We start from the raw sequence: 12257 nt of genomic DNA, 5'->3' as shown, positions 1-12257 counted from the left end.
GTGTGGCGCATTCGCACAGGATAAGCAAAGCCTGTGATTTTACTCAAATGTACTGACTTATCTCCCGGATATGATGTCAAGACTTGGAAATGTTATGTCGTTATCTATAGCTGTATGATATATCATAAACAGAAGAATTTTCTCCTCCCACATGATGCTATACATGTTCCATCTAATCATTCTTTTTGTTTTAACTCTTCATATGGTTTTCAGCTTTCGCTTTCTGCAAATTATTTAGTTGTATGGTGTATAGCGATATGACCCAGTACCCAAAATACTATCAAAACACTCCAATGTAGCCTCCATTCTTTGCGAAATATGGATAAAAAGGGGGAATTGTAACTTTGCAAATTGCAGACATGCCCGATTCGCACATGATTAAAGCTACACTGTGTGATATTTTCCCCCATCTAGTGGTGAAAAGGTATATGACCATCCAGTGAATTTTAGTTTCTGTTCCTCTCAATTCCAATTTCGTTTTAACTCCTACGGTGGCCGATTTAGTCCAAGATTAACATGGCTTCCAGTTCGACCTCATCCACATTCGACACGGTGCCTGTGGGATATTCTGTGCGCAGTGGGATGGTTGGAACTCAACTGGCCTAATTATTTGGCTAGAAAGAACTGCAGCTAATCCAGAGTGAACTTTGATGATAGTAATGTTTATTCAGTCATCCAATTGCAAGGCATAAACTGGTTTGTGTGGATATGTACATAAATGTGGTTTCTGTGAGAGAACAAATAAGGATGGTAAATATACATACACAGTTAAGAACTGTATAACTATACTTATAAGTTACATTTGTATAATGTAACCGTAAACCAGAGCTTATTGTACCATATTTAGGCGCTAAATGCAGCTGCATTAAAAGGAGCGAGCTGCCGCTACTGCTGCTAACAAGCGGTGTCGGGTTACAAAAGTGTGTGCGCTGCTTTAACGTTAGCACTGCAGTGCGCTCTGTATAACAATTGTTAATATGCCGATCAGACCTGATACATATTTCCATCAACATACATTACAAGCAAATATTTTCTATAAACGAATAAACATTGTTGATAACAAAATAACTGAATGATTATTCAAATAGGTGAGCATTATGCTATTGTATGTTGACACAAAAATACTTCTGAGGTGAAATCAACTGAATTACGCGATGACACACTCTGAAACACATCTACAATGACAATAATTATTATTACTTACGGAGTTATTAGCGCACAGAAATACCACACAAGGAAAAACAGACTTTTGAGGAATAAACAAGCCAGGAAAACCTCGTATAACTCTATTACTGGAGCTGCTGAGATGAAAACTCTGCGCATGCACCAGACAAGTCTGAACAAGTTGACGCGCACATGCGTGAGGCAGGGGATTTTGTACAGAGCCATCGAGTGTTAAAACGCTTGAATTTACGGGTATGTCCCTCTTTGGCTAATGTACTTTCAAGATGGAGGGGCAACATGGCGACCACCGTTAGATCCCATTACCTTATGTATTTTCAATGGCATATTATAAACTTACGAGAATACTTTATTACTTGAAAGAAGTAAATATACATTAATGAGCACATATATTTTTGAAAGAACTAAGTGTTTTTTAGCTAAGAATAGACTAAAAAAGTTACACAGTGTAGCTTTAAGCTCTCATTTAGCCTACTTGTTTATAAAAGTATGATATTTTAAATATTCATTCAAATAATGTCCTTCAGATCCGTAAAATATGCTGTTTTCTGAGAAAAAGTATCAACTGATAAAAAGAATGTGTCCAAAGTGAACACAACCTCATTATTCCTAGCAATGACCTTATTGATTATCTATTAAAGTTGCTTTGACCTTGTGCATCCCAGGTGTCCTACGTGAAGGCCATTGACATCTGGATGGCCGTTTGTCTGCTGTTTGTGTTTGCTGCATTGTTGGAGTATGCAGCAGTCAACTTCGTCTCAAGGCAGCACAAAGAGTTCATCAGGCTGCGCAAGAAGCAGCGAAGGCAGAGAATAGTAAGTGCGATGAACACACTCACACGTACACACGCAAACAAATACAGGCTGTCCTGTCACCCTGGATTACACTTTGACTCGCATCTCTTCTCATTGTGCTCATCCACATCCAAACACTGGCAATGGCCACACTACAGCTGGCTGTCACATCTCGTGTGGGGGAATTCAGATCAGCCTGTTTCCATAGTGAGCAGTCTCCTGTGCTGATCCCACCGTTTGTGCCAACTTGTAAAGCCTTGCCACAGCCAATTTCCAAAGGCCAACAACCTGCTTCCTGATCCGAGATCACAGACACTGCCTGAAAGGCTAAAGAGGCTTCTAAATGAAAAAAGCTTAGAAAATACCCCCAGCGCTTCGGAGTGTAAAATCACTCTGAACACATGAAATGTTAACAGATTTTAAACGTAATTACTATAAATCCTGCAATGCAAAATTCTTGATTATAGTAAAGATCAAAGCCCAACAATCACATTTAAAACAGTTGGCTAAAACATCCTGGGCACTTTCCGGCCTTGTACAACATGATGTCCAAGCTCTCAGTGCTGGAGATTTACGAGTGTGTTCGTTGAATCTGAATCAATAATGAGATAAAAATGAGAATAACTCCCTTTAAGAATGAGCGAGTTCTCCTCCCCCTCCTGTCTTGGAGATCTTGGCGGCCATTACTCTTTGTCCTATTCTCTCCCGCCAAGAAAGTCTCTGGTTTGAATGATCAATCTGGGTGGTATCGATGCATGGGTCACTGGCTGAGAGAGCTGTTAGGCTGATGGACCAACTGCTGGCCAGGATAATCAATACAACAAATCCTTGGCTTCATCCTGCCTTTATAACACTATAGACAAATTAGGCCACATGTTCCTGCTCAAGAAAATACTAACAAATGGGTGCTGAGAGGATCGTGCCTGTTTTAGGGATGAGCAAAGCTACATATTTTCAAAATTACCAATTTTGGGTTGCCTGCATGACTTTTAACCAGGGCCGTAACCACCACCATAGGCAATGAGGGGGATAAGTCCCCCCCAATAATTGGAAATGGCCAAAATGGCCACATTTTTTTATGTAATTTTGCCATTTTTAATTGAAAATATGCTATCATTTAAATGATGTCATTCATAACAGAATGTAACGAAACAAGAAACTTATTTTTGACATATTAGACATACAAACAAGTGTGAATGTGTGCATATTTTTAAATAAACTATTATTTGCAAAAACGTTTAAATGGATTACTTCACAAAAATATAGGCTATAATCTTTTTCAAGAACTTCTTTTACCATTCTTATTTCTTTATTCCCTTAAGGGGCACATATTATGCAAAATTCACTTTTACATGATGTTTTTGGATGTGTGTTGACAGTGTGTGTACACAACCACCCTATAAATGGTAAAAATTCACCCACTCCTTTTTTTAATCCCCATAAATCATAAGCAGTGTCTCAGAACAAGCCTTGTAGATTCTGGGCAATGCGACGTCACATTTTACAGGCGTGTTGATGGACACTGCAGTATTAGCAAAGACCCCGTCCTACAGCAGCATTTAAGTAAAAAAAGTGTTCTTAATAAAGCTACTAAAGTTCATTCAGTCAAGAGCAGTGAGTGATTTTCTGTTTTTCTCTTGTTGTTTGATTCATATTAACAGAACATATAGCAGTAGGTACTGTATATTACACTGCTTTCACTTTAATACACATCTAATATACACACAGGATTTCTGTACTTGCTGCATACGTGCACAGACAGAACCAACTGTTTTCATGTGAACTTTGTGTGTTTCTGACATAACCTTGTGTGCATTTTACAGTTTAATCGCAAAAACATGTGAAAGAGAACTAGTCTAGTTTAATACTCACGGACGCACGGACATCCAGATCTCTGTGCGCATGCGTTGGGTGTGTGTGCTCAAGTTGAGAGTGATTATGGCTTTACTTCATGATGATGAAGAACTGCAATGTCACGTGAGAGTGTCCGCAATAGAGATTATCATCAAAACCAAACAGATGTATCATGTTTCAGTTTTCATTAGCATGTTCACGAACTGTGAAGGCTCCGCCCTCTTTTCTGGAGTGGGGAGCAGCAGCTCATTTGCATTTAAAGGAGCTCATTTTTGTCAACCCACAAAAATTGCATTTTCAAAATGGTATATTAAATGATCTGTTAGGAATTTTGATCTGAAAAAGATAGGTGGTAATTTTGCTTTAATTTGTAAAGTAGGCCTATACAAACAACAATGAATCGTATTTAAATGCATAAAATAAAAAGTTGACTTCCACCCTTATTCACATTCTTGCACATGGAGATTCAATAAAGAACACACATTTTTCCTTTGTACTGAGTTTAATTTATGATAGAACTGTTGCAATTATTTATTTTGACAACTAATATGGAAAGTTAAACATTCAGTGTTTACTTTTTCGGTGTCTATTGTTGTTACACTCAGAATTGTTGAAGAGTTAATTGTATTATGTACAATTCAGTTAAGATTGAATAATTTAGTCTATATGTAGTTATCTGCATTTCTCATCCATGAAGAGGTGAAAATGGAGAACAAGCTATTGGTTTTTTGAGAACCCGAACAAAGCTGACTGAGCAACTTGAACTTTAGCTAATGTGAATCCCAATCCCATATGCCAGGCCCTGGAGGTGAGGAATAACACCAAAAATTGTCAAATTTACTCAGTATTCCATGATCTAATTCACTACAATCTCAAGTAGCCTATATGAACTGTATTCAGTTGTGTTTATAGGCAATAAAACAGTCCAGTAAATTATAGTCAAGCTCATTTTTATATTGAAAGGGGTCATGAATTGAGAAATCAACTTTCCCTTGAGCTTTTGATATATAAAATGTCATGGTAATATAAGAATATCCTGTAAGTTTCAGCCCACCGATTCGCGCATGTAACAGGCCAGAGGGGTTAAAGCAGATCGAGCTACAAAGCAATAAACATGCAGTTGAGGATTACAAAATATTGTGCAGTGACTGGGTTCAACAGTAATGCAACATGTAAATAACTGTGTTCATTCTAATGCCTGATCTGAAATGTGATGATTCATGTAGTCAGATGTTCTTTGTCTGTGTGTCAGTAAATCAGACCTGTGATTAAACGTCAACTTGCATTGTTTCTCTTAGTATGATGAAAATAATCTGTTATTTAACGGTGATTAAATTCTAAAAAAGAAAGCGATCAAAGAAAGCTCCCTTTGCAATCATTGGAGCAGGGTGCACTGCTTTATATATATATATATATATATATATATATATATATATATATATATATATATATATATATATATATATATATATATATATATATATATATATATATATATATATATATATATATATATATATAAACTCACCTAAAGGATTATTAGGAACACCATACTAATACTGTGTTTGACCCTCTTTCGCCTTCAGAACTGCCTTAATTCTACGTGGCACCGATTCAACAAGGTGCTGAAAGCATTCTTTAGAAATGTTGGCCCATATTGATAGAATAGCATCTTGCAGTTGATGGAGATTTGTGGGATGCACATCCAGGGCACGAAGCTCCCGTTTCACCACATCCCAAAGATGCTCTATTGGGTTGAGATCTGGTGACTGTGGGGGTCATTTTAGTACAGTGAACTCATTGTCATGTTCAAGAAACCAATTTGAAATGATTCGAGCTTTGTGACATGGTGCATTATCCTGCTGGAAGTAGCCATCAGAAGATGGGTACATGGTGGTCATAAAGCGATGGACATGGTCAGAAACAATGCTCAGGTAGGCCGTGGCATTTAAACAATGCCCAATTGGCACTAAGGGGCCTAAAGTGTGCCAAGAAAACATCCCCCACACCATTACACCACCACCACCAGCCTGCACAGTGGTAACAAGGCATGAAGGATCCATGTTCTCATTCTGTTTACGCCAAATTCTGACTCTACCATCTGAATGTCTCAACAGAAATCGAGACTCATCAGACCAGGCAACATTTTTCCAGTCTTCAACTGTCCAATTTTGGTGAGCTTGTGCAAATTGTAGACTCTTTTTCCTATTTGTAGTGGAGATGAGTGGTACCCGGTGGGGTCTTCTGCTGTTGCAGCCCATCCGCCTCAAGGTTGTGCGTGTTGTGGCTTCACAAATTGGGTTGTAACGAGTGGTTATTTCAGTCAAAGTTGCTCTTCTATCAGCTTGAATCAGTCGGCCCATTCTCCTCTGACCTCTAGCGTCAACAAGGCATTTTCGCCCACAGGAATGCCGCATACTGGATGTTTTTCCCTTTTCACACCATTCTTTGTAAATGGTTGTGCGTGAAAATCCCAGTAACTGAACAGATCGTGAAATACTCAGACCGGCCCGTCTGGCACCAACAACCATGCCACGCTCAAAATTGCTTAAATCACCTTTCTTTCCCATTCTGACATTCAGTTTGGAGTTCAGGAGATTGTCTTGACCAGGACCTTACCCCTAAATGCATTGAAGCAACTGCCATGTGATTGGTTGATTAGATAATTGCATTAATGAGAAATTGAACAGGTGTTCCTAATAATCCTTTAGTTGAGTGTATACATCTAGTTGGAGCACAATGTAATGGAACAGACTGGAGATGTCTCGAGATGCATTTTTAAAAGTTTAAAATTTTTAACTTGGCATTCGTCCTAAAAAACATCACAAACAAACAAAAAAAGGATAAAATGTGGCACAATGGCAAAATACATGTCTTGCGTATGCCTGTAGCTTCATTTTAAAGGGGATGCAAAGATGCATCTATTTAACAGCTAACAGATCTTGGACAATTAGGTAACCATTGTGACCCAGATAAAAACTATTTGTGTCTGATTTAAACATCAGCATGAACATTATCCTCTTGTCATTAAGGACTTTATCAAGTTTTGCTGAAGTGTCTGAAAGATGGTTGAATTTAGCTTGAGTGTGCACTTTATTGGAGTGTCCCCCTCATCAACCTGCAAAGAACTTTATACACTCGCAAGCAGTGTTGCCTAGCAACTTGAATGGCACTGGAGAGCAGCAGCTTGATAGCTGTTGTCTTTTAAATTCTTGTTGAAGTATTTACACCATTGCCAATATTAATGAAAATGAGTCTGCTCAGCCTGCCTAGAAATGGTATGCACTATTTGATGGCACTGAACTGTGCAAGATACATAAGAATGACAGATTGATGGATGGATGGATGGATGTGCTCTATTGATCCCCGGAAGTTAATTTAGGGAAAGAACAAGACAGATGTTCCAAACCGTTATATAAGAGGAACTAAGAAACAAAACATTTCATTCTTCCTTGATGGAGCCAGGGAGTCAGGAAGCTTTGACTCACTACGGAGAGCGAACAAGCTCCCTGGTAACAGCACCAGCAAACTCAACCAGCACCACAACACCTGTGCCAGGGTAAAAATACCATCTGTGTCCCCATCTTATTTGCCCACGGGCAAACCCAGGACCCCCTCCGTCCTACTGCCCCAGTTCACAGCTGGTATATGAACATACTTCTCAAGTGAACCGCTTAAAATGGTCATTTATTCCTGATAGCAATGCGTCTCATGTGAGCACTTGTGACTGAATATAGAAATGGATGTTAATGCCAGGTGTAAAACGGGACATTATTCTTCACGTCCTTATACCCCTTAAATGTCTAAAGCGATTCAAATAACAAATTATTCGTACATTCCAACCTGATCTCACGGAAAACATGACTAAGGTGTCAATTTCATATGAATTCATACAATGTGAATGTACAAAATCATATGACTGGTAGAATACCTTTAGCTTGAAGATCCACCCCTATACATGCCTGTTACTGAAAAACATGAACACAAATTTGCCATCAATTCTCTAAAACGTAAACTAGTTGTGAATTGTCAGATTGTGATTCAGTTCTTTTTACATGCTAGACTCAGAGTCAGACTGGACACGGCCTGGCCATAATTAATAAGGTAAGCACTGACCCAAACTGTGTTCATAGATGACATTCACTCGCTTTAAATACTGCCTTTATCTTCAACCAAACACATCATTAGTCATGGGCACGTGATTGACTGGATTGTTTTTAGGTGCAAGCAGAGCATTTAATGAAGAACTAAACGAGAACTTAATCTTCTTATCCTCTCGAGGAAAGGGGTAATTTGTCATAGATTGACAGATAAACTGATTCAAATGACTAATTTATTTGGCATTAGAGCCAAGAACTAGGGCAAAGTGTTACATGTAGAAAAGTAGTCTAAGGAGGAGAGTACTAAAGAACTACAGTCTTCTTTTTTGTCAGGAAACCATGCAGGAAGCGCTCTCGCATTCATCTTAACAACATGCGAGATGATTCATGATTGTTAGGGTGCCATGTCAAATAAAATAAAAAAAGTGTAAACTGTAAAAAAAAAAAAAAATCTGCAAAAGCGCAATCCTGACTTGCCTGGCCTAGAACTGACATCGAACAACAACATTAAACATGGTTGGTACCATCGTACGGATGGAGGAAAGAGAGAAAAAGGCAGAATTATTTTACTTTAATGTCCTCACAACACATCTAATTGTAAAAACAGTCTGTTTCATTCTAAGGGGTCAGACAGAGGGGGGAAATTGCCATGGAAAACTACATAGTGACTCTTTTGTCACCGGAAAAAAAAAGAAAAAAACTTGAGAGATTTTCTTACTCTGTAATTTTTTTCTTGTTTCCCAGTATAAATAACTAAACGTTCTTAAATCAAGATTTATTTACTTGAAAAATGACAAAATATTAAGAAATGTATCAAAATTAAGTGGGTTTATGCTTAAAACAAAGAAAATATCTGCTAAATTAGTAAAACAAATAAACTTGATTTCCCCTTTTAATTACGTTTATTATTCTTCCCCATTGACAGATTTCTTATTTTTCTGATTTTTTTTTTAAATTCAGAAAACAAGACTTTATCTTATGTAATTTTGCTTCATAAGTAAATGTATCTTGATTTAATAATGTTTATATATTTGTACCGCAAACAAGACAAAAATTCAAGAAACTAACTTTTTGCAGTAAATGGACCATGGTAAATAATAAATAAATTAAATAATAATAAAAAATTGTGTTAGGCCTATTAATTTTTTTTGTTATAATAAAATGATCCCCCAAAAAATCCATGAAAACAACCTGCATGAAGCTTCACAGTTAGCATTCATAAAAGCACACATTTTACATATCTACAGTTAAGTTTAACTGCCCCCCCCCCAAAAAAAACTAAAGCAGTATGTGCTTTTCTCCAAACAATTGCAATTTTTTAGTGCTTTTATTTTTAAGTGCCCTGCAGTCTTTTAGTTCCTGTGATAAAATCACTTTTTAATGTGCTTCAAATTTTCTTTATTGCCTGTCATTAAAAACACTAAGAAAGCTTTTCTTCTGTTAAAGGAGGAGGAGTTTGTTCGAGAAAGCCGTGGCTTTTACTTCCGTGGGTACGGACTGGGCCATTGCTTACAAACTAAAGATGGGACAACTGTGGAGGGGTCCAACGTATTCGCCCCACCACCACCCCCAGTGCAAGTGCTGTACGACGGAGATGCCATCCGGAAGCGTTTTGTGGACCGAGCCAAGCGAATCGATACCATATCCAGAGCAGTATTTCCTCTCAGCTTCCTCATATTCAACATCTTCTACTGGATCACCTACAAAGTATTGCGACACGAGGACATCCACGCCAACCTGTAATCGCTCCTGGTCACACCACTTGTTCATATTACTGCTTCTTTTCTTTCCTTATATCTCCTAATTTTAAACAAAACCGCCTGTCATACTCACACTAGAAGTGTATTTTAAAAGGCATATTAACTCCAGAAATGCCGTCAGTGCTAAAAACCATGTGCTCAGGTGTGACTTCTGGATTTTGGGGATCGTAGATGCAAATGCTGCTGTTGGGGATCTGGCTCTCCTCTCTTTCACATCTTCATTCGAGAATACTAGCCAGTGCTATTGTCCTCACTTTGTAGGCTCCATTTGAATTATTGGCTGACAGATTCTCGGTTGGATAGAAAATATTGACTTGAATTTTACCACAAGGCGCATCCTTGAATGAATGTTTTCGAAAACCTCAAAACAAATGTTTTTTACATCTTAAAATGCCAAACTAATGGGCTGTGAAGGGGAGGATTGGGATTTATTATTCATGGGTACAGTAACAGGGGAATGGTGTACTGTTTTACTAAATAATGAGATTATAAATATATATGACTGTATAAAGTGTATATATGCAGAGTTGTTCACAGACTGCAGACAGCACAAATGTGTATTTCTTTTTGTCTTTTGAATTTGAATAAATGGATATTCTACCAGGAAGTCAAAGTTGTTTTGTACATTGGTGCACAACATTACACAAAGGTACAAAAAAGGTTATTAAATCTGGATTTGTTTCAGGATTGATGCATTACAAACTTCAGAGTCATTTTTCTGCTATTTTTCATTAACATTAATCATGCTATTTGGAAAATATAAATATCTAAATCATTCCATCATGTGTTAAATCGCTAAAACTAATGCCCGAAAGAAATGGATGATTTGTGACGCTCTGTCACTGTGGCAGCACTAGGCTTTAATTGTCAACAAACAGAGACATGTATCACACATCACAGCCATTCTTTATTATTGCTAGTCCCAAATGTGTCCCTCAGTCAAACATAAAAGCCGTCGTTTATTTTCCTGTCCTGAGAGCCATTGGAGGATGTGCAGAGATGCAGGGTGAAGGAGAAAAGCCTTCGTGCTGAAGAAGAACGGATGAGGATTTTAATGGGAATCACAAGGTGTTTTTTATCAGCTAATGAGTTTGAAAAGGACTCTGCGTTCTTTGCTAATGACAATGAATTAAGGCCGTCAACCTCTGCACACAGCCCTTTGTCTGAAGAGTAACTAATCTAGTCTTCTGTGGGCTAGTGTCTCAAGGGTGAGTGCGCATATGTACAGACGAGCCTGCATGTGGAGAAGGAAACTAAATGCTTAGTGCAGGAAATGGTAGATGCAGATTAATGCTACCTCATTTGTTAACAGATTAACCCTTGTTTCTAATACTTAACCAACAGAATGATTTGCATATTTAAAAAAAAAAAGAAAGAAAATAAAAATGTTCCAGTCTGGTGGGTGGCTTATGTGGAATTTCTACAGTCGTTTTAACCACTTAAACCCAGCTCCTTTCTTACAATCGACTGCAAACTCATAATCTCAGATCTTCCTGATGGATAAAGCCAAGTGCACACTCATAATTGATTACTTTTTTCTTTTTCGATCACTCGGATGTACGATCAGATCTCTACTGTTACATGTTCAAGACTTTAAAGAGCACCTATCATGGAATTTTGAAATTTACCTTTCATGTAGTGTGTAACATAGATCTAAGTGAACAAAAACATCCTGCAAAGTTTGAAATATGACAGTGCACCATATATAGTTATTTTCTTTCAAAAGTAAGAGTCGACTCGGAGTCATTTTTAAGAATCGTTAGAAGACCGAAGCTTTTTCTCTGACTAGATGACGTCAACTTGTCAAGTTATTTGAATACGATACGCCCACTTATTGCGCTCCAAGACGCCAGTGAAAACTAGAAAACATCATGGTGACGAGACGCTGTGTTCTGAAGTGTGACACAAAAGCAAACTTTTTTCATCTGCCCAAGGATGAGCATTTGAAGACTAAGTGGCTTGAAGACAAACCATACATCGTCGCGATTGTGTGTTTATTGGTCTTCAAATGTCTCTATTTGCATGTTTCGCGATCTCAGGAAGCTTTTATTATGGACTTCTATTATAGCACATGGTATCTTCTTCGTCTGTCTGTACCATATATGGACTACATGTGCACAGAGCGCCCTCCGGCTGCCAGTATGAATTGAAAACAACACATAAGAGACATCTGCGCATTTTGAGGAAGTATTGAATAAAAAATACTCATCAGTTTAGAAATTTGACACAGACATATGAGAATCTATCAATATGTCTCCTCATCTGCACACTTTTGAACTAAAACCCTGAGGGATGTTGATTTGTCGCGAGTCTTCGTGAGGAGAATAGAGGAGTTTTTTTATGAATGAGATCAGCTGAGGCTCATATTACAATCAAACGGTACCGACGCGGTTTTCATATTCATAACTCCTGACACATATTAACAAATTACTGTCACTATAAGACTTTGATGGGCGTTCCGTTTCCGAAAATATCTGCACAGACTATACCAATCACAACTGACTGGGTCATCGGACCAATCACCGCAGATTAGCGTCACGTAAAGGCGGGGTTTTGAAAAGTGAATC

General features: G+C 38.0%; 1 protein-coding gene across 1 annotated transcript in view; it reads left to right on the top strand.

Annotated features, from left to right (window-relative positions):
* Positions 1-10300, top strand: part of glra4a (glycine receptor, alpha 4a) — a 64810-nt gene extending 54510 nt beyond the window's left edge. Inside the window, exons 8-9 of the mRNA XM_079838536.1 lie at positions 1848-1997; positions 9377-10300. Coding sequence (XP_079694662.1) covers positions 1848-1997; positions 9377-9673 — 447 coding nt within the window. The 3' untranslated portion in view covers positions 9674-10300. The remainder of the gene's footprint in view (positions 1-1847; positions 1998-9376) is intronic.
* Positions 10301-12257: the final 1957 nt, after the last annotated feature.

The sequence above is a fragment of the Gobio gobio genome, assembly GCF_949357685.1.
Source record: "Gobio gobio genome assembly, chromosome: 16".
NCBI classification, from domain to species: domain Eukaryota; kingdom Metazoa; phylum Chordata; class Actinopteri; order Cypriniformes; family Gobionidae; genus Gobio; species Gobio gobio.
Note: the sequence above shows the minus strand (reverse complement) of the source record. Positions and strands in the feature narration are given on the sequence as shown.